Source organism: Cyphellophora attinorum (genome assembly GCF_001299255.1).
Source record: "Cyphellophora attinorum strain CBS 131958 chromosome Unknown Contig1, whole genome shotgun sequence".
Taxonomy (NCBI): Eukaryota; Fungi; Ascomycota; class Eurotiomycetes; order Chaetothyriales; family Cyphellophoraceae; genus Cyphellophora; species Cyphellophora attinorum.
The window spans coordinates 1829440-1855951 of record NW_017253229.1 but is presented as its reverse complement, the minus strand read 5'-3'; the positions used below and the strand labels follow the sequence as shown (position 1 = coordinate 1855951).

The following is a 26512-nucleotide window of genomic DNA, read 5'->3' as shown; positions in this document are numbered from 1 at the left end:
CTTTCGCCAGCCGGCTGATCATGTACTCCAAAGCTCTTAGCGATATACTGAATGCTTTGACAGAGCACTTATATTGTGAACACGAAAAACATCCGAGAAGCCATCTCAGGTCAGAACAACATCTGGACTGGCGGCTGCCGGATCTATTTACACATCTCAAGCCTCTAGGATCCATTATCAGTACTCCCACAACACCCAGTGGCATAGGCACAAGACTCGCTTCCGGCTGTAGCAAAATTTCCACCAGCTCAAGATCGTTCCGAACATGAATCCGTTACGACCGCTCTCGCGAGCTCTGCGGCAGCAAGCACGGGCCAAGACCAATGTACTCTCCCAACGCCGTCATCTCAGCATCCACGAATACCAATCACAATCCCTCCTTCGCGACGCCGGCGTCCCAGTACCACAAGGCCATCTAGCGACCACACCATCCGAAGCCCTCAGCCACGCCGAGGCCCTCGGCGGCAACACAGTCGTCCTCAAATCCCAGATCCTCGCGGGCGGCCGCGGAAAGGGCCAGTTCCTCAACAGCTCCGTCTCCGGCGGCATCCAGCTCGCTGACTCACCCTCCCAGGCCGAAAAGCTGGCGAGCGGCATGCTCGGCCACCACCTCGTGACCAAGCAAACCAAACCCGAGGGTATCAAGGTCGAGAAGTTGTACATCGCCGAAAAGGTCCCTTACACAAACGAATACTACCTCTCCATCACCATCGATCGCGAAGCAGCCGCCCCAGCACTCATCGTTTCCCGCCACGGCGGCATGAACATCGAAGACGCCGCCAAAACGGACCCTTCCTCCGTCGCGAAGCTCCGCTTTGACTACCTCGCCGATGAAGTCGACTCCACGACTTTGTACACCGCCCAAAAAGCCCTCGATCTACCCGACGAGGAGCTCGAGGGCCTTCGGACGCTCCTCACGAAGCTCATCACGCTCTTCAAGCAGAAAGACGCCACACTAATCGAAATCAACCCCCTCGTCCGCACAAACTCCAAACAACTACTATGTCTCGACGCAAAGTTCTCCTTCGACAACGCCGCCGCCCCACGCCAAAAAGAGCTTTTCTCCTGGGAAGAGAAAGCCGCGCGGGAGAAGTCCGAAGTCGAGGCCGAGAAATCAGGGCTTGTGTATGTGAGGCTAGAGGGGGATATTGGGAATGTAGTCAATGGTGCTGGGCTGGCGATGGCGACGAATGATGCGGTTGAGTTTTATGGTGGGAGGAGTGCAAATTTTCTGGATGCGGGTGGGCAGGCGACCAAGGAGACGATGGTGGATGCGTTTCGGATTATTTTGGATGATGAGCGGGTTAGGGTGATTTTAGTGAATATTTATGGTGGTGAGTGCTGTACTTTGCACTCAGTTCTTATTGCAGACGGAAAGTCCGACTCTCCTAGGGCTGAAGCAGCGTGCTGACAGAAGGTCTTGACGGCAGGAATCATTCGCTGCGACATGATCGCTGAATCCATCATCGCAGCCGCTGCCGAGCTAGGACCACTGAGAGTTCCAATTGTTGTCCGTCTGCAGGGCACGAACGCTGAGAAGGGACAGCAGATGGTAAGCATGCCCAGAAGCCGCTGGTTTGGGAGGTTGGTGTTGACAGCAGATGACAGATAGCGGAATGCGACCTCGACATTCACGCCGCGGCGGGATTCGGAGAGGCGGCAAAGAAGGCGACCGAGATGGCTGCTGCCGCGGCCGCGGAAATGGATCCTGGAAGGAAGGAGCTGGATCAAGGCCCTGTTGGATCGTAGGCAAGATATCTTGGGAGTATGCAGCCGCCCAAGCACTACGCACACGGGCGGATGAAAGCATCTTCGGGTAAACGTCCATTCATCATAGGTTGCACGGGCTTCTGATTGCTTGAAGTGGCTGTAAGGTATGTGTCAAATCCTCAACCACGTGGCTATCCAGTGGCATACTGCTCAATGTGGTTGCTAGCCCGAGGCAGTAATGTTGAGGAGCAGATACGGGAGACATAAAGTTCAGTTTTGGTCTATTGTTACCCTAATCCATTACCCATAACGTCATATATCTAGTATGATCTGATGTGTCGTGTGTGAGAATCAACCTTCAACGCCGTCTAACCGGTCCCTGACGCTCTTGCCCTGATCTCTTTCTATGCTATGCAGCGAAGCTGCCGAACTTTTGTTCCCTGCCACCATATCGTTCGACTTCAGCAGCGCGAAGTCCTCGTCGTTTCCCGAGACTTGGTACTTTCCTTTCACCAGTAGCAACTCACTTCACGGCTCCGTTCCTGGCACTTGCTTCCTACTCTTCGTGGCCTCATGCTCCACGCCATGCGCGCCATTTCGGTTTCATCTCCATCTTCGGGGTCGGAGTCACAGTGACGGTCTTGGTGATTGTCTCAGTCATGTTGGACGTGATGGTCATGATGTCCGTGATGTAAGTTGGGACCGTGACCGTGTTAGCTGGCGGACAAGTGGTGGCAGAGGTTGTTGAGGTCATGTTGTATGTGTACGGGGTCGTGGTCGTGTTGTACGAGGTGGTGCTTGTGCTGGTCACGTTTTCCATGTTGGATGTAGTATAAGTTGGGTAGCTTGATGTGGTGGTTGTGTTGTAGCCGGGGAATGAAGTGGTAGTTGTGTTGTAACCCGTGGTTGTGCTGGTCACGTTTTCCATGTTTGATGTAGTATAGGTGGCGTAGCTCGATGTGGTGGTCGTGTTGTAGCCTGAGAATGTCGTAGTGGTTGTGTTGTAGTCAGTGGTCGTGGTAGTATTATAGCTCGGGATAGTCGTGCTACTGTTGTAGCTGGGTGTAGTGGTTACTTCGGGTGTGGTTGTGGTGTACTCGGATGTGGTCATTGTGGTGTTGTAGGAGGGCGTTTCCGTGGAGGTCACATTGACTTCGAACGACGAGGTCGTAGTGGGGTATGCGGAAGTGGTTACTGTGAAGTTGAAGTCGGACCAAATGCTCACAGTGTAAGTAGACGTGCTGCTCGTGGTATTTGGATATATGGGAGTCGTGCTAGTATCCGTCACAGGGGCAGGCGTGGTAGTCGTGTACGTCCAGGTCGAGGAGGTCTCGGTGGTGCTCTCCGTCGACGTGGTCGTCATCGTTGTCGCTGAAGTATCCTCAAGCGGCTGAGAAGACGATGAAGTAGTGCTTGATGTATTCCAATTATATCCTCCCCATTCATACCCGCCGGAGGTGGTGCTGGTTGCGGATACCGTCGACGAGGTGGTTGAACCGCAAGACCCGTCTGTGCTCGGACGTTTGAGGAGGGCAACAGCCGCAGGGTCGTCAATCGGACCGTCAAGCGATTTCAAGAGGCGGCAGCTCGCTTTCTCAACATCTGCGAAGAAGACGACACCAACGCAAGGCAAGGTGCTTTCGTCACAAGCATCGCTGCATAATTCTGGGGTATCCCAATTAAACGAAGCGATGAAAGAATCTTCCTCATACGAGCGACCGCAGACATACTCGTACTCGGTGCAGTCGTCAGGATTTTGGCTGTACACTGTGCCGTCCTTACCCGGACAAGCTGATGGAGTGGCTGTGGAAGTGGCCGACGTAGATGTAGCCTCTGTCGTTGAGATATCTGTGTAGCTGGATGTGCTAGTGCTGGTACTTTCTGGCTCGACCGAGACACCTGAGGAACTGCTTGTTGTGGTGACCTCTGACTCAGAACTCGACGAGGTTGTGCTTGATGTTGCTGACACTGTGGATGTAGATTCAGAAGTGGATGAGGACGTCGTCGTTTCAGACTCCGTGGTTGTGGTCGCGGACGTTGTAATTTCCGTGGTCAGTGTGGCAGAGGCGGTCGAGGTCGTTGCCGTGTCCACGGTTGTAAGAGTCATGTTCTGGTGTTCAGTCACGGTCACAGTCGTCGTGCCCGATTGCGTGATCGTGTTGTTGATATTGGCCGTGGTGAAGCCGTCTACCGTTTTTGTCTGTCTATGGATCAGAAAAGCGCCGTGTGTCACACGCATTGGAGACTCACGTTAACATTGGTCGCAATGACATCTATGGGGTTCAATGAGAGACCAGGGTAGATCGAGCGGCAGGAACAAGCACTAGTTAGAGGCAGATTCGCATCGAACTTTGGTGGTGGTAGGGTCGTGGTCATTGCTTGGCGCGCCTGTATGCCGCGGCGATGCTTTGCCGGGACGGCATTGTCAAACTCTGTGGTCGTCACGGTTTCCGTGCTCGCTGACACATAGACGGGCGAAGTGATGGTGATTGTCCTAGTCGGCGCATTGAAAATCGTTCTGGCGTGTATTAGTACGGCCGGTGAATAGAGATTATGACTTACGTGGTCGTATTGACGATGGCAACAACCTGTGTCGGAATTGGTACCCCAAGGAGACTGGCACACAAGGTGTTCTGTCCATTTGTTCAGTGACTTGGTTTCTAATGGGATCGGATTTGCGTACCACTGCAGGCTGATTTGGCTCGTAGGAAAAGATCTGCATGTATGCATCGTCTGTGTAACAAGTCTGTCCCGTTTGGCGCTTTTTCATAAGACCAGCATTGGCAAAGTTCAACACAGAAAGCAAGGCAAGGCCGTGGCCCGCAGAAACGAGTGACGATCGCATGGCGAAAGACAAATGTCCAATGAGCGACTTGGTTGAGAGGAGCGAATGTGTGTGTCCGTAGATCTCTCAGCTCGTGGAAAGCCCAACGCCTTATATCCAAGTACTCGAATGATATTTCCGGTAGGATAGTCTGATCCTTACCTCTGTTAATCTCGGCTCTGCAACATCCTTAGATATATCTCAACGTCGCATCCTGGGACGCGAGGTTTCGGTGCCATCGCTGGGAATGAAGGGAGTGACCATGTTCTCCCTGTAATGGTGGCAGGAAACGAATGTACTGTGGTAGATCGTCAGTGCACGGTCAGAATTGCACGTGTAGAGTGCACGATGACTCTGGCTTGGCAGGGTTGATTCTGCAAGGGCGATGACAAGATAGCCATTGGAAGAAAGACATGTCCCAGGTTTCATTCCATCAAGTTGCGGACAGCGGCAAAGCACGAGCCAGGTCGCGCATCCCTCGAGTGGTACATTTGCTTGGTTTCCTAATAGATCATGATGAATTGTTATCAAAGCGTCTGGAGAACGGAGATATCATCCTGTGAGACGTAATCTATCACAGCTGAAGTGGCGAGGTATTTGGCAGCCTTGACAGAAGTACTTAATGTGAAGGATACGGCATGGCCGTGCGAGGCTGGCTGACGGTGAGCAGCCATCCAGAACTCACCACACGTGGATGGCAGCGACCGCGTTGATTTCGAACTTTCGAAATGTCTTAGACATGATAAGAGATTCATCAGAGAAAGAAGGGAGGGTAATGAGCAAGAAGCACGGGGCGGATGATGTCTGAGATGAGGAAGTTACGTTCTTGCATGTTGCATACCCTCGAGCCGCCGTACACTTACGGCGAATCAGATAGCCTATGAATGTCATTGTACCCCCCGGACTCGGAGCCATTAGCTGCATCAGGAGGATCGTCCTGTCGGACTTACTGCCTGCATACTCTTCAACAGTTCACGTCCGCGGTCGCAAGACTCTCTGCATTTCGTGGCTTGCCGAAAGCCATGACCACCATCCTCAGGTTGCGGCTCTTAACGTGACCCTGTTCCTGACCACCAACCACCTCCAGACCACCTGTCAATACACATCAACCATCCTTGGCTCGAGGATGGGAGCATGCCTCTCCTGCCTCGGCTTTTCACTCGCGATGACAGCGCCGACAACGCCGACCGTGCGCGCCTCCTCTACGACGACCACCACAATGTCTACGGCACCTGGGGCGGCAACGCGGTTCCACCACCTGACCACGGCATCAGCGCTGAAGAAGAGCGCCGCTTGCAAAGCGCATGGGACGGAATCACGCAATGGGCTGGAAATCAGATCGTAGAGATCTTTCCTTCGGCTCAACAGCAGCAGCACCCACCAGCTTTGTCCCAAGCGCATATGACGCAATCCAACATGTACGATAGCGATGCGGAAGAGACGCGGTCGCAGCGCAGTGATGGGGCGCAAATGAATGGTGCGCATGTGCAGACCTTGGAGCAGCAGCATCAGGACATTCTGCTGTCGATGATTCCGGGCGACAAGTCGAAGCGATCGATACGAATTTACCCTGCTTCGAGGCCGAATTCCAGGTCGACGGAGAACACGAATGGGATTGAGGGCAAGAAGCTCAGGGAGAAGGCTAGCGGTGTATTCGGAAAGATGGACTTGGGCACGGCGTGAGAGTTTGAGAAACAGCCATTATCACGACCATGTTCAGGCGAGATCCATCGACAAGCCTTGCTGTCCGTCCTCATTAAAGGCTGCAGTCTTTCAGATCGTCAGCATCAGCCGGCCTGTTTCGACACGATCGAACGGGGCAGGTCGCACAGAGTCTATGAGGCGATGCTCGTTCATCGATATCATGGCGCGCCTACGTCAACAGTGGTTCAGAAGCACCACAGCCATCCTCCGCCGCTGCGGGGATGCGCGGTGGGCGAGAAGGGACCGGCTGAGTTACATAACATGGAAGCCAAAACGGCTAGAATGCCGGGTGTCTTGCCCTCTTCTTCACGAACATATTTCTCATGTACAGTAATACGAACACATTCACATCAGCATCAGTGCACCGGAAGACATTCATGTGAAAGCCCAGTGTTCAGAAGTCGCAAATGGGTATCATTGCTTGTGGTCTATCGAACCTTCGGGCCATGCCAGATCAGCACGCACAAGAGTGCCAGATCTGACACTGAACCCACAACATCGCAATCCAGAGCAGGCCGGTCGGCCATACCCGATCTGCAGATCTCGTTTCCATAGACCGTGATTAGTCGTCCCTAGTGGACTCGCAGAGAATGGGTATCGTAGTACGTAGTATGATGTGTGTTTCGCTTCGTGGGGTATTCGAAAAGAGCAGTTTTGCTTTGCTAAAATCGCATCAAATGTTGTGAAGTTGTGCGTCAGCTCATCGCCGCGACCATGCCTGCCCGCCACTAGATCGCGCCACTTCGTTGAAGAAGTCGCACACCTAAGCAGCAGCGACAGCCTTAGCCTCGTCCTTCTGCGGCTCGGCAGCGGGAGTAGCGCCAGGAGCGGGAGCAGCGGGCTCGGGAGCCTTGGACTCAGCAGCTACGGGAGCGCCTGAAAAGATATCAACAAGGGTGGTCTTATCAGAGAGACGGCGCAGTCTGTGCATACCTGCTGCAGCCGGAGGGGCAGAAGTAGTAGTGGGCTCGGCGGTAGATGGCGCGGCGGCGGTGTCGGTTGGAGTGGGCTTGGGGACGGCACTGGAACCGTTGGTGGTGGTGGGAGCGGGCTTCTCAGTGGTCTTGGACTTCTTGTCGCCCAGGAGGGACTTGATCTTGGCCTTGAGCTTGTCCATTGCGTCGAGTGCTGGTGAGTAGAACGTTAGTGGGTGTGTTCAATGTAATTGTTGAGAATTGCAGGAAAGAAGGAGAAGAAGAGAGCCGAACGCACGTATGCCAGGCATCTTTGCTTATCAACGTTTTCGTGATATGACGAACTTCCTTTGTTGCTCGGAAGACGGCGGCTTGGGATTCGCAGGGCGGCAGGGCCTTGTCTTACACGATAAAGGCGATTGAGTGGGAGATAGCGGCTTTGTGCGGCCTCTAGAGAAACTTACATATGACGATGAAGCGAGATAGGACGATAGGAGAGGTCAGCGGACGTACGCTTATGTGACCTTTGGCCAAGGAGGCTGTAGTGTGGTGTGCCTTGATCGTATGACCTGGATTCAATCTTGATCGGAGCACCAAACAGACGCGACAATTCTCGTATCAAAGAGCCCGCAAATGACGGAATGCAGCGGCGCGAAATCACCGTCTAGCTGTTTGTAGTATGGTGCGCCTCATGGCCAGACTGCCAAGGCCGCCAAGCAGCTGCCACCAAATCTCAGTTGTGACTGCAGGTTCACATGGCTTCCTCGTGCAGTCGTGCCTTCGGTGCGAGCTCGGCGTTGCAGGCAGTCATAACGTCGGCAGCCACCAGAACTGGCACCGTTGCCTTGGCTCCGTCTTCCTGGTTCTCCAGCGAGTATTGCGCCCAGGATGCGGAAAGCTCTCTCTATGTGAACTCCTAGGGATTCAAATATTCGTGAAGATCTATGGTCACAGACGGACCGGCAGTCAATGTGATGATGGATTCACAGTAACTAGGCCGGCTTTGGGACGCACTCAAAGGGTCGAGCAACTTCCTATGATTTGCATAGTGACAGTCATCATATGGCCTGACTTATAATTGTCTGTGTTTAACGACCCAGAGGTCCTGCACTTTGTGCTGCCAAAGAACTTTCCTTCGGGCAGGTCATCATGGGCAGAGCGCCTCCATCCTGCTACGCTCGAGCATACCACGATCGCTCCTGCCTACAACGCAGGGCTCTGGCATGTGAACGGCGTGATCGGTGTCGATGCGAACGCATCGATCATGCTCGTGATACTCGCGTACAACCCCAAGCCTGCACAGGCCAGTGCGCCCAGGAAGTAGATGCAGTCGAAGGTATTGAGGAGCAACTTCTGTCGGAATCCTCTGATCCACCTCTTCATACCGCTGTCAACGCGAGTGACATTGCCCGAAACCGGATCGTAAGTTTCCTCGGGTAGTATGGCGTCATTTTGACAGTTGTAGCCAACCGAGAGAATGGCTGGAAACGTATAGCTGAACTGCAGAATACAGAGGGCGCCGACGAAGGTGACGAGATTGGCGATCTGTGGGACTGCGGCTGAGAGAACGAACGCAAGACCCCAGTATATGGGCACTGTGTTTGATGATTAGTGTCGAGCGACCAAGAGAACAGCCGCTTGGGCCTGGAATAGATAGCTTACCAATACCAACCCATATCCACTTCCCCTTCTTCTGGTCCAGAGGTGGAAAGCCGAAGATATCTCTAAGAACAGCTGAGTAAAAGACTTTGATGCCAATATTCCCGTACAGAAGTCCTGCAATCGTGCCAGTGATCCAGGAGATCGCGTTGCCGAACGTCTGAATACCGTAGGCACTGTTGGGAATGCCTTGGTAGGATGGATTGTAGGTGAATTGTCCCTGAGCGGCATAGATGACCATTCCGCTGACGAGATACATGACGTAGATGAAGACCTCGGCCATGATGAATCCCTTCCAGAAGTCGTATCTAAAATGCTCCGTTAGTAGGGTACCCCATATAAGACGAGTTGAAGACTACTCACGGCCGTCGCATCTCGGCCATCAGCTCGTTGAAGACAGTAGCTCCTCCGTACGCGAACACACAGTTCATCAGGCCAGAGATACCTGAACTGAGTGTTGACCCGGGTGGCCAATTTGCGGTGGTCACGATAGGACCTTTGGGCGTGTTGAAGGTTGTCAGGGAGGCCTCGTAGTTGGGAGGGTATTGACGAGTGACGACCATGGTTGCGATGAGCACCGCCACGTTGAGCCAGATGGCGATGTTAGAAAGCCAAGAAAGATTCTGAAGTGTTCGAATCTGGCCGAACAGCAGACTCGTAAGCGCACAGATGAAGAGCGCGAGCACGAAGCAGATGTAGCCATTCCCATCCTTGCCAAGCGCCATCTGTGTCAAGCCTTGTCCGTTCGTGACGGTAATGAGGCAAATGTTGAGAAAGAATTGGATACTCTGCAAGACATTGACCAAGTGACGCGAAGCTCGTCCGAAGATGCGGAATGCGACGTCGCCGTAGTTTCTCATGGGATACATGGTCGAGTCGAGTCCGCAAAACATCTTCCAGAGCTGGAGACCAGAGTAGAATGCTAGGACGCCGAATACAGTGTACAAGGCAAATCCTGGACCGTAACCCATCTGAGAGATCGCCCATGGCACGGTCGAGGGACCAAAGATGTCTGTGGTGATTAGATAGAAGATGGCTCCCCAGGTGGCGGTTCGTCCGGCGCGTTGAGCATTCTACATTCTCGTTAGCATCTACTACAGTCTAGGCAGCCGAAGAGCGGCAGTCTGGTGTATGAGACTACTCGGCGATGCACTAGACAATGCCATGGGCAAACTCACCTCCCACTCAGTCTCATGAATGCCATGGCGATCCGCGCCTTGCTCCAGCTTCGCAGGAGTGTGTCCGTGCTTCTCGCCCTTCTCTCCAGTGACCTCTTGCGAAACGTCGTTGGAAGAGGCTTCATCAGGCACACCGTTGTGATGAATAATCGACTCCTCATTGCGGTCCCTACGGCCAATCAACAACTTTAGGGAACCCGCAAGACCCAAATTTCCGACTTGGATGCCTTTTTCGAATTCGCGAGATCGTTTTGCCCAATATCGATATGCTTCGAAGTATATGCTTGTGTCAGTATAAATGGAAGTCTTCCCATGAAGCTCAGGAGGCGACACGTTTTGTGAGATCGAGCCACGAGCTTCTCGAGTGGTGCCAATGTCTGCGGCTATGCTGCCACGAGGATCGGCGTCCGCGCCATTTGCGAGAGGAAAACCAGACATTTTGGATGGGTGTTGCTGTTGTGCTTGAACAGATTGAGGGCTAATTGAGCCCATCCTGCCATATATGTGCCCTCTACCAGGGCGGCTGCGTCGGCACACTTCCGTTGCAATCTGTCTGTGGCTGGTTACATTCGGCAATAGACTCTAGCATTGGATCTGTCTGGCTATGGGTCCTGGGAACACATGTCATGTCGCGCGACACAGCTATAGCAGCTGCATAGTGGACCAGAGTGGCGATTTGGCCACCAGGGCGAAAGCTAGAGCACTTCGAGAAGGTAAAAGATAGACTGGGGGGTGCGATATACTTTGCGGAGAGGTGCTTGATCGAGTCAAGCTTCAGAAGCATTACGACAGCATTTCTCAGTAGCAGCGGAGAGACATACGTAAGCCCTGTGCTATCAGTTCGCACATATCACATCAAAGTTGCAGCTAGGAGCTTTTGCTATCGCATACATTGACAGCGTATGGTCAAACGTGCCTCGGGAAACATCAATTCTATCGCGTCTAATTCGCTTTGTTCAGCGGAAAGTGCTGGATGGCAGCGGATTTGACGACAATAAGGTTGTGCAGCGATGTGGCGAGTCGGGTTCAGCGGCTGCGTTGGAAATGTGCCGTGCAATCTCATAATAGGCACTGGGCCGAAAGAAGCAGGTCAATATCATTATTAGCATGGATCATTTGATAGCAGTTCGCAAGAGCTTCGAAGCTCATGCCACCAGTAAGGGGCTCAGTGCTGATCGACAACACCGGAAACATCCTTGGTTGGTAGTGATGAAATGCGATGCGCTGCTCGTATCGGTCCCGCGCATCTCATTCGATGACGGTATCTCCTATTCGCTTAAGACCAGGTATTGACGACACACACCATGGCGTCGATTTTGCGGTGAACGATGAGCCATGGAGCTGTAGAATGAGGCGCGCTCTATCATTTTGAAGCTCTGCAACAGGGACGGTTAGAAGTAGAAAATACGACTGACACCTGGGCAACACGAGATGATGTTAGGCGGGAGGGCTAAGCTTCGTCGGATATGAAGCTTGATTTCTCGCTATGAGTTCGACTACCCACAGCTTACGGCTGAAGGTTGCACTTGCTCGAACTGCTGAAGACGGTGCAGATCTCTGAGTGAGTCGCGTGCGCGACTGTCACAGTAATTCTAGGGAAGGCAGACCAGCAGGAAACCGCGAGCATTCCCGGGTGGTCCTCCAAGGAACGCTCCTTCTAGCCCGACTACACTCCGTGGTTGCAGGACCCCTGGAACTTTGTGCTCCAAAGGCTCTTCAATCCTGTTACCTCATAACCCTTCGCGTCGACTGGTTCCATACGCGTATGAACGCACTTCAGATCACATGAACATCGCTACTTGCTACCGCGGACCGATCTAACGATTGTTGTGGTCCAGCCAGAACCCCACGTCATTTTGCTACGCGTGACGGTCATCAAACTGCTGCTCTCTGCTCACTGAAACCAGCAGCTATACAAAACACCAGGTAAGACGGCGCATGAGCATCGCGAGCCTGTCAGTAGTTGAGTGGCCCTACAAAACGTGGATGGATTTGATCGAGGGGTGACCCAGAGACCGGGCACACCCATCTTGATGTGACGCTTGAGACCGCGTCGACTAATTCCAATCGCGAACGACAGATATCGACTGTGCGATCTCTTGATTTTCTTATTCTTACAACGCGATGCCTCACGACTTCCCAGCCCAATCCGGCTTCAACCCATTCTGCTCCCCGACATCCAACGCGACCAAAAACCTACTCACCATATTATAACTCGCCACCGTCGCCGTGATCTCAACCACATCTTTCTCCCCAAACCCCACACTCCTCAACTTCCCAAACGTCTCCTCGCTCACCTTCACATTCCGCGTCATCTCGTCCGCATACACCAACACCGCCCATTCCTGGTCGCTCAAGTCGCCTTGAGACTTTGGATGGAGCTGTTGGACGACAGAGAGCTTGGCCTCAGTGAATCCGTCAGCGGCAAGGAGGATGGGCGCGTGCGCGTTCCACTCGAACCAGGCTTCGTTGATGAGCGCGGGGCGGCAGATGGCGATTTCGCGGATCGCGGCGGGGAGGGCGGTGCGTGTGCGGATGGCGCCGAGGAGGGAGTTCCAGCCTGTTGGCGAAGAGGGGCAGTGTGGTCAGCGGGATGGTCACTAAATCAGAACGCCGGAGAAGGGTTCTGTGGTGTTTGCAACATAACCTACCATCAGTGACGTTGGGCGAGTGCAGGAGGGTGAGATCAAGAGGAATGAGGCCCTTCTCGCCGCGGCGGACGAGAACGCGTTTCAGGACTTCTTCATCCTGCTGTGAAAGATTTTTGGGTGGGTTGTCGGTGTATGGCAGACGCATTGTGCTGGCTGAGGGCCGCGAACTTTATGCGAAGTTCAGGCTAGGCGGGAGACGGCAGGCTGACCGAGTTGTATGACTGTCCTTGAAAGAGCACGATATCGTTTCTAGACCAGGACAGCAAGTTTTGTCGATTTGTCACGTACAGAGTGACCTCAAACGTGTAGCAAAGAAGCTGCCCCTCGGATACCCCGAAATTTATATGGAGGGGGATTTGGAGAACTGGACGGACAATGAAGTCCGATGTAGGAGGAGTTCTATCCTCATCGGCACGTCGCCGAAGTGGCGCACGCAGTACTTACGGCAGCGAACAATCAACTGATGGACTTGACACTCTTCTGATGCTGCTGTGGGCAGGACAGTGCGGTACATTCGTAACATCACAGTGACAGACACGGCACATGTAGTAGGATCAATGCCTGGGTAGCCGCTCGCTCTGCTTACGTTAGAGGCCTCGGCATTGGCATGTCACATTTCGCATGCCAGTGGACACAGCAGTACTGCTGGATGAACGCCATACTATGCAAAGAGTGCATTCTCCCGTGATAGCTGTTTTTGGCACCTCGAACAAAGCTTCAAGGGGTAGCGGTAGCACGGGTACTGTAGCATGAACATAAGCCAAATTCGGCTCCAAATGGGCCTAGTCTTTATCTGAACGAAAGAGGCACCTAACGCCATGCATGTCATCTGCTGCTAATTATCCACATGACGGGTATCGAATGCGCCTTCCAAGTCTCGAAACCCGAGAGCAACCATGTCGGCGATCTCTCGCCTCATTACTTGCCAGTTTCACTTCTTCTGACCCATAGCACGTGAAGTCGAGCCCTTCGCAGCGATAACTTCGCCCGTGTCTATCCTGTTCAAAGCAGTAGCTCGCGCGCTGGCGGTGTCAGCGTCGGCGCCGGCATTGGCAACTAGCTGTCGTCGTTTGCTTTCTACTCTTTCATACTAATCAAAAGCGTCCAGCATCTCAGCCCCAAGTAAGGCCTCGTCGGCAGACTTCGATGCAGACGACTCATGGGAGTCGACAGGTACTTCCGCACTGTCCGAGGTGTTGTCTTTACGCACCGGTGTCTTGTAATCCGAGACCATGTCATCGTCATCAGCGCTGCCCGCATTTGCCGCCACGCTAGCGACATCGACTAAATCAGAACTTATAGGGATCGCTTTTGCTTTCCCCTTTCCTTCATCCCCTGCCGCAGTCGGGGTCGTGACAGGATTGACGTAATTGTGCAGCCGCTCTCCAACCAAGTAGACCTCGTCTCGCACCATTGTCCGCCAGACACTGAGGCGGACCTTCAAGATGGAGCCAAGGTAGACGAGAAGGCCCCAGCTCATAACGCAAGGATAAGCGGCACGGTAGATCTTCATCACCTCTGCCTCGTCTGTAATTTTCCAGCCCTTGGTGGTGATCTTGGCCACAAGAAGTGGCAACAGCAGCAAGACGGTGCAAAGCAACGTAAGCGGGATGATCAACGCTCGCGTGGCTAAGCGGACGTCAAGGTCGCGATATCCGTTGCGATAAATGCTTCGAAGAGCAGCGGCGTGGTACTCGTGCTGACACGGATAGTTCATCGCCGTGCGAAGAATGAGACGCAGGTAGAAGAGGCCGAGCGCCCACGTCTGCAACAGAAACACTGTAGGTGGAATCGGCTGAGACGGAGCAGCAAGACTTGTGCTGGATGGATTGGCCGTTGAAGTGCTGTTGCCTGAGAATCCGATCGTTGCATTGTGTGTGGCATTCGTGTTTCCGCCTTTGAGCAAGTATGTGTAGATAGGAATGTGGATGTAGAGCTCGACGATCAGCGAGAGCGTGAAGGGGATGATGACCCCGATTGAGATGGCGAGATAGAGGTATCGTGCGACGTACGAAGCCATCGCCATGAGTTTGGAGACTACGATCTGCCGTGGTGGGATTGTGTCTGTTGACTTTGCATGGATCCATCCGTAGGTCGACCGTGCAAAGTAAGCAGCGCTTGCGGCAGCGGCCAAGAGATGCAGGCCAATTGTGAGAGCATAGAGGTCATTGACTGGACCCTCGACTTCCAGTAGACGGTGAAGGATCCATCGCCCGATTACCAGAGGTCCAATCGTACAGCCGATGCCAGTACTGGCGGCAAACAGCCACAATAGAATCACACACGTCGCCATTCTGGGCTTGAATTGCGGCGGTAGCCATATCTTCTTGAAGTTGGCGTTGTCTGATCCATGCAAACCCTTTTCGCTGTCAGGGAGGCCGTCGATGCGCTTGTTCTCCTCGTCGACCTCGAGAAAAGCTTTCTGATTCTTGGGAATACGGCAGAAGTCAGAAGCCGGAGCACGAACGTACGTTCCTTCCTTCTCTGGCTGCTCAGACTCATTTTCCTTTCCCATTCGGTGCCAGGACAATACTCCGTTGCGCATCCGAGGTTTCTTCTCATCTTCTCTTTCCTCGCCGAAAAGGAAGTGCGAAAGTCGAAGACCATGAGCAATACCACGGAACCACCATTCATAAACCGCCGAGATCTTTTCGGACGGCTTCAGCTTTCGTATACCAAATTGAAGAACGATATTGAAAAAGACGACGTCGACCGGAAAGGCTAGTTTTGGCGAATTTCCGGTAAAGTGAATCGGTAAGACCGATGTGAATCGTCCAATGCTCCAGACAACTCCGCCGAGGCACATTATGACCAAACCGCCATACACCAACGCGGAGAATGCAATTTTGCCAAGCTGTGTTGGTACAGGCCGCTCAAGAACATCACGAACTGGATGAAACGTAGGATCGTCAGGATCCCGGATGAAATATAGTACACCCTTTCTGAGAATTTTTCGACACATTGACACGAATAGAGCGAAGTGAAACATGTAGCAAGTTCCTGCGAACCAATGCAAGAAGAGTCCGGTGCAAGGAGCCTTGTAGATGAAGGCTAACCGTGTGTTGATCGTAGCACCTTCAAATAAAGGTAGCAACGCCAGATCCAGGAGGAGGCCACAGTAGAGTGGAAATACGATCATCTCGATCCCTATTATGACAATGACCTTCATCACGCCCCCAGCTTCGCGGATGCGGTCAAATACTGAGCCATCCAGCTTCTGGTCCTTTTTCAGGCCCATGACAGCGTGAGCCACTTTCATGAAGATCGCTGCTGAAACGGCAAAGACGATGTAGCCGATGACAACAGCGATTACTTTGTCCGAAGCACTCCAGTGGACCGAAGTTGTAGCAGGTACGTCAGCTTTCAGGGCCTGCTCTTGCGAGGGATAGCTCTTCACACTCAACACATTGCTCAAGCTTCGGGCCGTGGTAACACATGTGTTCGTAATGTAGCCTGGGAGTCGAGGAACGGCAAGAATGAGTGTGTGAACAGCTTTTACAAGCATCGAGGGTGACCGCAGGAGAGCTCCGGTAGTATCGTAAAGGCTCGCAAGTCGCTGTGCAGCTCCAGAGAAGAAAGAAACTATAGAGGCCTTGAAAATCACTAGCGACTTGTGAGACTGTGCAGAGAAGGTGGGCAAATCCGGATTGAACCAAGTGACAGCTCCGGACAGGTTTCGCTCGAGCCTGGATCCGCTCCGTGCTGTGACATTGATCGCGAGTTCTTCGAATGTCTCGACGTCGATCAGGTCGCTATACGTCGGGATGAAAGATTTCGTTATTTGCTTGACGACCTTGGCGAGCATGTTGAAAACCAAGCCGAGTAGTCCGAGGAGGAAGAAGCAGCCATCGGCGATCAGATCAACGGCTCTAGCGATGAAGTAGATCGGACCTCTCACGAACACTGTGATAGGGTTCGTGACCACGATCAGGCCAATCTTGCCCCATATGTAGGGGATCCACAGTGCTGCCGACAAGGTCAAGCTGATCAGTATCAGACTGAAGACAACGTTCTGAACCATGCCGACAATAGGGCCTTCCATGCCTATCAGCTCCAGAACACCCTCAAGCTCTTCCGCATCTTCAAATGCATTTGGATCATTAGCATCGAACCCGGGAGGCATGGCTTCGTCCGGCAAGAGCTGTGGCTGACGCGGTGCCTCTGGTGCGACATGACCATGATGGCCTCCTGCACCAGCTTGCGCAAGACCGTGAGCATTTGTTGCATTGTTTTGTTCATTGGGAAGCTCGTGTGGCAGGTTTCGATGGCGGTCCACGTGTGGAACACCCTCGACGTGCCAGAACCAGTGGCCTAATCTGCCCAGTGGGAAGTCGGCGGCCACTGCAGGTGTATCGTTGTCTTCGCGCTCAACAGCTGGGTCAGTGGAGTTCAGCCGCTCCAAAATTTCGGCCTCGTCGACCGCCGTAGCTTGGCTGGCGCCTTCTGGCGCATCCTCAACAGCACCAGCAATGGCTGGTGCAGCATTTTGTGATGCTTCGCCTCTGACGGACGCCGTGATGTCGCCTTCAGGGGGCGAAACTGGAATTTGGCGCTCAATTTCGATAGATTGACTAAGGGGATCATCTGTCGGAAACTCTAGTCCGGGCGTAGAAGCAGAGGCGTTAGTGGAAGCCGGATGATCTGATGCGTCGTTGGATGCTGTGACTGGATCGCCGTCAACAATTCTTTCTTCGAGCACTCTTCGAGCATCGACGGCGTCGCCAACCATTCCTCTGAGAAGAACAGGCGCAACATCATCTTCACTTTGGAGGGGCGCTGAAGCTGAGATAGGCACTTCATCAATTCCCGCAGTCGGTGTGACCAGGCTCTGTGAACGCACTGGCGCTGCTCTGGGTGGTGCAGAAGCCACAATATTGTCGTCGGTCATGGCACGGGGCCGCAGATTTCTACGAGCGTTGGCAGCCAGTGGGTTGTCAACTGCTGGGTTGTGCACCAGTTCTGCATTCTGGCGGCGGCGTCGAGGCCGGATCAGCGGTCTTTGTACGTCATTCTGGTCTTGTACGTTTATATCCTCCCCATCCGCAGGCTCCGGATTGTTCAGCATTGGTTGCTGGTTGATGACCCATTCACGTATGAGAAAGACCAAGATGAAGCTCGCGACCAGCCCGAGTGATATCATGATGCCTTCCACGATGTCAATGGAGAAGTTGCTCGCCAGCGAAGACGAAGTCCAGAACTCAACGAACGTTCCAGAAAGAAGCGATGACTGCCGTTTCACAGTCGGCTGACGAATCTGTGATGTAGTGTTGTTCGCAGTTGTTGAGGAATCGAACGAAGAGGGAGGTAGCGATAAGAGCAGCCGGAATACTTTCACAAGGAGTCTTATGATGTAAGGTGTCGTCTCAGTCTGCAGACTTGCGTCAGTCGAAGTCGACGTTGCGGCGACTTCAGCACCGCTACCGCTCATTGTCCCGTTCCTCTGGTCAAAGGCCGATCTGGACTCTGGAAGCCAACTTCCATCAGCGAGCCAGAACAGACCTCGCCATACCTGTCGAACGCACCAGGGCAATACCACCAGCCAGATCAGAGTGACGGTGAAGTATCTGGCATAACGTAAGGTTGTCCAAGAGAAGTGAATGATCAATTGGTGTACAAATGTATGGACAGGCAGCACCGATGGCATCGAAGTATCGTACAATTTTGTAAAGCGGAATGGCGTCTTGCATAGCTCGCAGTACTTCTTCTTCGAATGGCTGAGCCACTCCATGAGACACTCCTGATGGACATATCTGATGCTACCACTGCATTTGCAGGGGTAGAACAGAGGTTGTTGGTCTGAGGCCTCTCCGCGACATATTCGACATGTGTCAACGGATTCATCTGTGTCGGCGGCCGCCTCTTCTGATCTCTCGTTCACAATTTCATTGAGGGGTGGTCCTGGCCACGGAGAGTCTGACGATCGGGCTATCGGAACACTGTCAGTGCTAGACGCCATGTCGAGTGTGTAGCAATGGACGAAGAACTGGCTTCCAAAGCAATCGCAAGACTGCCGCCCATGTCTTTAAGTTGGCATGAATGGGATGATGCGGCTTGCAAGTACACAAATGACAGCTGCGAGTCTACAAGTCTGTCGGGGTAGCAAATGTATGGGAGATGCCAGTTATAGATGATGCACTGGTAAACCGCGATGTTGAAAGACTGGCAACGTTGAACATGCAATCGCAGTTTGAGGTCATTCTTGCAAGCCACACCTGCCAACTGTGGCGCTGGCACATGCCAAAACTTGGGGCAGAAAATTGGGTGTGCGTATACCCGCAATCCCCCAATCTTTCACCAACTTCCATACCCCTTCGTGCTTGACTACCACTCACCTATCTACACAGGCAGCATTTCCTCCCAGCATTAATGTATCCTGCCAGCATGGTTCAAGTCGCCAATCCATATCTCGTGTCTTCTTTGCTAATGGTCACTTTCGAAGAAGAGGCTGTGAAAGCGATTACGACTAGAACTTCCTATGTGGACATGTTCAGCATGGCACAGCGGGTTCGTATCACTTAACGGTGGGCAGCATAAGGAACAGGTACGCACATTCAAACCGACATACAGTATTCGATTCGTGTAGGTAGGTTATGATGCGAGCCAACCATAGTAGCATCTACTCGCCACTTGGACGATTGATCAGACCTTCCAAAGCTCAATAATGCAAGCCTGAACCCGTTGGAAACCCCACAGCTCTTGCCTCGAGAAATCATCACCAAGCCTCCCGGCCAGCTTGAATAGCGTGTTGGTACTACTTTCACATCTATTTCAACTTGCGGCAGGAGCGATGCCCGGATACCCAAGGATCTGTCCTACTACGACGATCGGTCTTTTGGCTACATTTCTGGTCCTATGTCGAAGCACAACCTTCAAGAAGACTTTCATTGCGAGCATTGGTGCGATCTTATCTTGTATCGTGAACCTGGTTATGTACCAACGAGTACTGATCAGTGATAGCGCCTGGTCACCCAGTTCCGCATCGCAGACTCACATGAGACGTGCTACTAGTCTCACGGCCTCACAGCAGCACTCATTCGGACCACATACGATCCTATCTCTCGCGCGACCGGGCGTCCCTCTCATGTCTTCGCAGCAGCCTCCTTTCCTCTTTTCTTCGCGTCTTCTCTTCTCTCCTCAGCGTCCTCGCCTGTTCAAGATGATCCTTCCACGACCTGGCTTCAATTACTTTGTACATCTCCGGTTTGTGCTTGCAAGTGTCACAATTCCAGGCAGGCCTAGCTACCCAGCTTTGGGCGGCGCGCCACGCCGCCTGAGCTTGCTTATGATGGCGCCGCAGGTCCGCAATAATAGGTTTGTCGGTAAGGTCGTCATAAAAGTAGTCAGCAAAGACGCACTCGCGCGCTGGCTTGCGCGGTGGCCAGTGAAACAAGACATAGTCTTTTATCGGATCCGGTGAGTGCGCTTCTTCCGCTGGTAGAGGAGTCAAGTCCTCTGTCGTTACCGCGGGCTGAGGTTTTACAGTCCTTCGAATCTTATAAAGCGAGGATTGTCCACGGATCCCGTAGTTGCGGGTCTCGATACTGCTGACCGTTGAAGAGGACGAATATCCGTCGTCATAATCTTCGGCAGCCCGACTGAGTTCCCATTCTTCGACATTATCGTACCAGGGGAACAAGCGGTTGAGCTCAGGATCCGCGGAAAATGCTTGAATTTTCGGCAGCAGATCCGGCTCTGAGGCTATGCGTTGGATACGGGCTGCATCGTAAGCTGCTTTGCTGACTGGGTTGCTAAGGGTTGCATGAGCCTGCTTCAGCAGATCTAGGAATTCGGTGATCCCATCGAACGTGCAAGGAGCCCAGCGGCGCGACTGCTTGAGGTATGCGGAGTTCAGATGACCGATGGTGCCAGCGGTGATTCCAAGGATGTTGTAGTAATCCTTGCTAACATCAAAAGCAATGATGGTGGTCTTCTTGTTGGCCTCATAGCCGGGATAGGCAGTCTTCATGTTGGCTTGTTGTTGTGGCACGAGGTGACACTGGCACTGCGTTGTCTTTTGTAGTGCAGACTGGCGTTCCCAGCTCAGAGAGCAAGACAGGCATAGCTCACATCTGATGCACTACCCCATGGCCGCGATCGTCGGAGTGTTTGAGATCTTGCAAGCGAAATGGTGGCCGCAGAGGTTGGCGCTTAAGTGTCTATGTCCTTCTGGCATTATGCACTGGCCTTGGCATAGGATCCGGGGTAGTCACAATTGCGTTTCGCCGGCCAGCGGTCCCCATATGTTCGTCCACACCTCGACACCACATATGCTGCTTTCAGACGCAACAGGGAGAAAGTGGCCAAGGTGCACGCCACGGCCGCAGATAGCCCAGCAGCTACAATAGTCGCCTATGAAAGCTTTCTACACCGGGTCGCCAGCAGCAATCTGATACAATCCCGCGGATTGCGAGACGCACTCATCACTATAGCTGGCGGGACTCAAGCGTGACGAGCTTCTCTAGCCGCCGAAGGACGGTGGTCTTACGGCAGACCGGGTGACTAGATTGTGGTAGAGCTTACTATAGCCGGATGACAATCAATGTCGAGACCGGATGACAATCGACTCTACTTGGAACCGGATGATATGCATTCCTTAGTGGGCGGCGACCATGGCCGACTTTCACCACGGCAACCAGATATAGCAAGGCCTACATGGGGACTTAAAGCGCCTAGGAAGCATCAACACGGGAGACGACGGGCAGTAGCAACTGGGGACGCAGCTTCGATGGACTTGTGCAAATCATCCGAGATCTACCAAGGATATAAGCACAAGTGCTGATCCGTTCGCCACTCGGCCCCATGAATCTCACCTCTATCTTCGCAAGCTCACATCAATGACGATACATCAAGATCGGCGTGATGACGGCAGGCGGTGGCACATGACCAGCGGGCTCCTCAAGATCCAGATCCAGACATTACATGGAAACGAAGGCTGAATCGCATGGGTTCAGTGTCAATCAGATAGATGACTATATACACATGTACAACAAAGAACTGCAAACGCTGGAACGCTTGACTTAAGAAACAGGGCCGTTCGTCCGTGACTGCCGTGTCCTGGACGAAGATGCTGGTGTCGTTATACAGTCCTCCTCTTGCATAAGTCTGTCTCCATAGATCCCATCACTACATGGCGCGTCTGCTCTGTGTCAAGCCTGTCTCCTATTCAAACATGTGTATCGTGCAGAAGTATCAAAGTGTGTCGGTCTGGCGTCAAATGTCGCAGAATTGTACTCGTCAGGCGAGATCGAGTTTACTCCTCCATAAGCGCATCATCTTCAGGTGCTTGCCACTCTCTCGATTGCTCGATGAGACGCTTAATGCCAGAGATCCGGTTCGCCCACAGCGCCTCTGACGCTGATCGATATGTGAAAGCGCGTTGACTTGAGATCACGCCGATAGCTTGAAGCACAGCCTTGCGGGAGTCCCGCGAGAAGACGGCAGGATGGTTGATCCACTCCAGGCTAGCCTCGAGTTCAGCATCAAGTGCGCTCATTGTCTGAGCGTCAATGCCGGAAGCACGGGCAATTGGTGTGCTGGACTCGGAGTGAGGGCTTGCATCGCGCAAGTGGCGGTCTGGAGTGCCGTCTCGCGATCCATTGTTGATGCCAGGAGGCTTAAGGTCTGATGGACTGTGTCTTTTGCTGCCGTTCTGTCCGTTGTGTGGAGGTAGAGGTGGAAGTCCACCCTTGCCGAGACCTTTGAGAATGGTCTGGGTTTCCTTGAGCAAGTGATGCGCCCGGTCTGGAGGTCCGCGAGCAACGAGTGTGAGTGCTCGACTCAGCATATCTGAAGTCAGCAACTCCATGCGCCTTTGCACAACATGAGGATGCGATGGTATGGGTGGCGTTGGCGGCCGACCGGGCTGCGGTGATCTCGAGGACGCCGGTAGCATTGTGATGGCGAGTAGAGAAGGTCGCGAGAGGTTGACCACCGATCCATCCTTCAAGATGTCGCCATACGACAGATCAGCTTGCAGAATCGGCAACTCCTCAACACTTTGGACGCGTGAGTCATCGTTGTCTGCAGCGCCGCCCAAGGCTTCGAGTCCAGAAACGATAGACTCCCAAGCATCCTGCGGAGCCTGCTCGTAGGAAGTGCTGTCGGCTTCGATCGCTAGTTGGACAAGAATATCACGTTTGTCGCCGAAGTGAAGATCGCCGAGGCAAGCCTCGGCTTCGCGGCCAGTCGCCCGCTTCGTCGTCTGCAGTGCACGTGACTTTGACGAATTTGGCTGGCGAGCCCTCGGGTAGCTTCAGGCGGACTTTGACGTTCTGGTGCGAAGTAGACTGCAATGCGCCGAGGACGCCAGCAGCACACTCTCGAAGCATCATCCAATCTTTGACGTAGATGTAAGAGCCCTTGGTGCGGGTTGATAGCTCAATCATGCTTTCGGGTCGATGCGATGTACCGAGGCCGAAAGAGTAGATGCCAACTCTACAGTATTGTTAGTAATATTCCATGATCAAGATCCAAGATTGACTTACTTAGCAGCTTCAGCTCTCTGAACCACGAAATCGACGCTTTCGATATCCGGAGCAGACGAATCGCTGACTAGCAGAATCGAGGAAATTGGGTTAGCAGCCCTCCGTTGCATAAGCAGGTCCATGGCCACGTTCGCTCCTTCCACAACATCAGCTCTTAGACTCTTCTGGCCGACTGGCCTGATCTGGTTCAGGATCTTGTTCCAGCCAGGCCAAGTCTTGGTGGTCATGCCAACAAGGGGCACACCACCGCCGCTCGAGCCGAATGTTACAAGACCCATGCGATCCCGATCGCCGAGGCTGGACACCATGAAACGAAGAGCGTCTTTCAGCAGCTGGATCTTTAGGCCCTGCATAGAGGATGAGACAGGGACCACAACCACGACATCCACAGGAACGTGTGGCGAGGACGGTATCCGGCGATCGCTGAGAGGCCGATGTGAAGAGTACTCCGTCGGAGCAGTTGTGGCAGATTTGGGATTGCCATACGACGAAGCCGTCGAGTTGGCTCGACCGACACCACGTGAATAGCGGCCATACTCCTCGTCATCTGTGCCCGAGTTGTCCAGGTCATAGTCTGGTATCCGGTAGGTCTGCGGCGGGCTGTGCAGATCAAGCAGGGCTCGGTGCCACAATTCCAGCTGGCCGAGATCCTGGAACTGCAAGTGGAAGGTTGGGAGCTCGTTGACGGACAAATTGAGTGTCAAGATCTGTTCTGACAAGACAGGCTGGACTTGCTTGAGATGCTTTTTGATGAGGATGGAGCCTTTCAGAGTGCATCTCGACAATTTGCGGCCAGAGTCACTGACGATAGGTGGCTGATTTGTCTTCTTCTCCTTGACGCAGATAAGCATTTCGCCAAAGAGGTAGCATTCCAGTTCCTGCCATGATTGTCGATCCTTGCCAACGCGCACAGTGCCATGCAGGCGTAGTGAACCGAATCGTTGGAATTCCAGTCCGTGCCAGTTATCGACTCGCATACGTAGTTCCTCGGTGGTCTCCTCCAGCTCTTCCGGCGACTCGAATGGCTCGAATGGTTGGACGGGCTCAGGTCGCACAGACTGATCGGAGACCCGCACTGCGGCTGAGTCTGATGGCAGCGGCGGAACGGGTGGCGCGTTGTGGAGATCATCGAATTGCCATTTGTGCTCTGGGACCTCAATGGTGACAAGACAAGCAAGACTCTGTTGTTGTCTGGAACGCGTCATAGTCGGAAACTCACTGCGAACAGTGATCGTTGGGGCCGGAATGGAGGAGCGACTGTCCTTGGTTACCGAACCTTTCACACTAGTCTCCATCGCATGCAAGTCGTAGTCGTGTTTTCGTGGGTGTCCGTTTGCTTCATGCGCATAGTCATTAGATGAAGCATTGCCACTGTTGTTTCGTGAATGTGCTGAAGTCTGATGCCCATGCCCAATCCCTAACCTCTCAATGCGCAACCGTTGGCTGTCGCGACTGTCGCGGTTCGGGTTCTCCCTGCTGTTGCGGCTGTACATGTCTCGGGAATTAGAGTAAGTATGAGTACTATACGAATCATCTTGCGGTGGCTGTTGCTGCTGTGGCTGTTGTGTTGGCGCTTGGCGGTCCCATGGCATTGGTGTGTTGAGCGACCTATCATCTCTCATCTCCTTCTGTGCAACGGATCGCACTATATTGCTCAGTTTGCCTGCGTGTGTCAGTAGGTCACTGATCAGTAGCCAATCGAGATACTTACTGAGATCGAGTATGCTTCCGCCCCGGAAGGTGTCAAGACCCAGGGGAGCGTCGCAGGTCGGGCAATATTGCGACTGCGCATCAACTTCCTTGATGTACTCGTAGAAGCATGCCTCATGAGCCACATGTCCACAAGAGAATTGTAACACTCGCTCTCCTCTCAGTGTGTGCTCAAGCAACTCTTCACATGCTGCGCATTCGCTTCCCACGAACGTTCTCTCCCTCCTGGACCTCGATCGGTCATTGTCCAACATACTCGCCATGGGATGGCCAGCCCCGGGTACGTGACCCACGGACGGTGAATTCGGAAGGCGCTGATCTTTGGTGGTCTGATATGCGACTGGTTTCTTTCGATGCTGCTGTGGTTTGTATGGACCGTTGTAATTTCGTGAGGAGGATTGCTCGGAGGTCGCGTGCGACTGGGTGTTTGAGGAAGACCCAATGCCTCCACGACGACGAGCAGCGTTCTCTTCTATTCAACCGTGGGGTTGGAAGTCAGTCGAATGTCTTTGCATTATTGAAACATATCTCGGGAACCAGGGTCTTCGATATGAAACAGCACAAAGCAAGGTCTTACGTTGTAGACTTGTGGAGGGTTGAGTTCCAGTGCCACGGGATTTGTCTCTCGGGCGACTCAAAAGTCCCAGATCATAGAGATTCTGTTCGGTCTGCTGGGCTACTTCGTCGCTGATGTGAAAACGGTCGTGCTTGGTCATATGGCTGGAGGCAGACCAGACATGTCCTGATGGACTATTCGTGGAGTGTGGGATTTGCAGTAGCGTGCAGCAATCTCAATGCCGTCGCAGAATACAATAGAGCAAGAGTCATCCACACTGGAGAACCACGTGGATACAGGTTGTTTTCTGTCCCATCAATTGGTGGCGGAACCAGTTCGGGGCCGTGGCATCAGCGTTACAATCTGTCTTAACTAGCAGTCGGTAGCAGTCGGTACAGCACGCTGATGAAGACGAAGAGATTGAGGTGGGACTCGACGAAGGTAATCTGACCTTGTCTAGCATCTTTCTTGACGTGCCTCGGTGGGGAATACAGCTTTACCAGCGTGCAAGCCAGGCCTCTAGGTCGACGATCGTTCAAGACGCGGCGTTGTATGCGCTGCATGGTAATGGAGTCTTCTAGCAGGGAGCTAGTCTGCCATGAGGTTGGAAACGCACTGGAACAGGGAATGCCCGGGACTCGAGAAAAGATGCGGCCCACTTCAGGGGAGCGCCCACGTCCCGCGATAGGGTCATTCATTAGCTTCTTCGACCAAGACGACATCTCTCACGGGTCACATCAGTTGCGTCCCTCTGGGCTATTGACAGCCGGGCAGTCGCAATCAATACTTCGTAATTGCGACACCAGCACAATGCGATTGACATGTTCAATCTCCCCATGCAGCTTTCCTCAGAAACAATTGAGAAATTCGCGATTCGGAACCCTGGTCAACCAAGAAAAGCTGCTGAAAAGCCACGGGTCCAAGGCGGGCAGGGGTACGTCTTTGCAGCAATTCCCGGTGCCTGCCTGCGCCAGCTCCAGGGGCGACTTTGATCCTTATGATGCCTGAAAGTTGGGCTGCACAACTGTAAGTTCTCAAGATCCGTAGCACGGGTGGCTTGTTGCCTGCAGGGACGCTCGTCGACCTTCGAAGCGTCTCGAGGTTGTTTGGAGAGCACGGCAG

General features: G+C 53.2%; 9 protein-coding genes across 9 annotated transcripts; 2 read left to right on the top strand and 7 right to left on the bottom strand.

Moving 5' to 3' along the window:
• Nucleotides 1–265: 265 nt before the first annotated feature.
• AB675_951 (Succinyl-CoA ligase [ADP-forming] subunit beta) lies at nucleotides 266–1749 on the top strand (the record flags this gene model as incomplete). The annotated part of the gene is made up of 3 exons (XM_018150061.1): nucleotides 266–1334; nucleotides 1431–1552; nucleotides 1609–1749. The coding sequence occupies 3 exons, from the start codon at nucleotides 266–268 to the stop codon at nucleotides 1747–1749; spliced, it is 1332 nt and encodes a 443-aa protein (XP_018006030.1).
• Nucleotides 1750–2281: 532 nt separating this feature from the next.
• Nucleotides 2282–4555, bottom strand: AB675_950 (uncharacterized protein; the record flags this gene model as incomplete). The annotated part of the gene is made up of 4 exons (XM_018150050.1): nucleotides 2282–3910; nucleotides 3961–4228; nucleotides 4273–4343; nucleotides 4394–4555. The coding sequence occupies 4 exons, from the start codon at nucleotides 4553–4555 to the stop codon at nucleotides 2282–2284; spliced, it is 2130 nt and encodes a 709-aa protein (XP_018005848.1).
• A 1113-nt stretch (nucleotides 4556–5668) lies between these two features.
• Nucleotides 5669–6217, top strand: AB675_949 (uncharacterized protein; the record flags this gene model as incomplete). Its single annotated transcript, XM_018150038.1, has 1 exon — nucleotides 5669–6217. The coding sequence occupies one exon, from the start codon at nucleotides 5669–5671 to the stop codon at nucleotides 6215–6217; it is 549 nt and encodes a 182-aa protein (XP_018005788.1).
• Nucleotides 6218–7001: 784 nt separating this feature from the next.
• Nucleotides 7002–7355, bottom strand: AB675_948 (uncharacterized protein; the record flags this gene model as incomplete). The annotated part of the gene is made up of 2 exons (XM_018150027.1): nucleotides 7002–7114; nucleotides 7172–7355. The coding sequence occupies 2 exons, from the start codon at nucleotides 7353–7355 to the stop codon at nucleotides 7002–7004; spliced, it is 297 nt and encodes a 98-aa protein (XP_018005689.1).
• Nucleotides 7356–8355: 1000 nt separating this feature from the next.
• Nucleotides 8356–10427, bottom strand: AB675_947 (N amino acid transport system protein; the record flags this gene model as incomplete). Its single annotated transcript, XM_018150016.1, has 4 exons — nucleotides 8356–8747; nucleotides 8815–9119; nucleotides 9175–9884; nucleotides 9990–10427. The coding sequence occupies 4 exons, from the start codon at nucleotides 10425–10427 to the stop codon at nucleotides 8356–8358; spliced, it is 1845 nt and encodes a 614-aa protein (XP_018005596.1).
• Nucleotides 10428–12118: 1691 nt separating this feature from the next.
• Nucleotides 12119–12785, bottom strand: AB675_946 (uncharacterized protein; the record flags this gene model as incomplete). The annotated part of the gene is made up of 2 exons (XM_018150005.1): nucleotides 12119–12549; nucleotides 12641–12785. The coding sequence occupies 2 exons, from the start codon at nucleotides 12783–12785 to the stop codon at nucleotides 12119–12121; spliced, it is 576 nt and encodes a 191-aa protein (XP_018005791.1).
• Nucleotides 12786–13571: 786 nt separating this feature from the next.
• On the bottom strand, nucleotides 13572–18068 carry AB675_945 (ERAD-associated E3 ubiquitin-protein ligase doa10; the record flags this gene model as incomplete). The annotated part of the gene is made up of 2 exons (XM_018149994.1): nucleotides 13572–13662; nucleotides 13732–18068. The coding sequence occupies 2 exons, from the start codon at nucleotides 18066–18068 to the stop codon at nucleotides 13572–13574; spliced, it is 4428 nt and encodes a 1475-aa protein (XP_018005416.1).
• A 1623-nt stretch (nucleotides 18069–19691) lies between these two features.
• On the bottom strand, nucleotides 19692–20606 carry AB675_944 (uncharacterized protein; the record flags this gene model as incomplete). The annotated part of the gene is made up of 1 exon (XM_018149983.1): nucleotides 19692–20606. The coding sequence occupies one exon, from the start codon at nucleotides 20604–20606 to the stop codon at nucleotides 19692–19694; it is 915 nt and encodes a 304-aa protein (XP_018006052.1).
• Nucleotides 20607–21890: 1284 nt separating this feature from the next.
• Nucleotides 21891–25550, bottom strand: AB675_943 (uncharacterized protein; the record flags this gene model as incomplete). The annotated part of the gene is made up of 5 exons (XM_018149972.1): nucleotides 21891–22808; nucleotides 22858–23074; nucleotides 23125–24787; nucleotides 24836–25306; nucleotides 25412–25550. 5 exons carry the CDS (start codon nucleotides 25548–25550, stop codon nucleotides 21891–21893), a joined length of 3408 nt encoding a protein of 1135 aa, XP_018005875.1.
• Nucleotides 25551–26512: the final 962 nt, after the last annotated feature.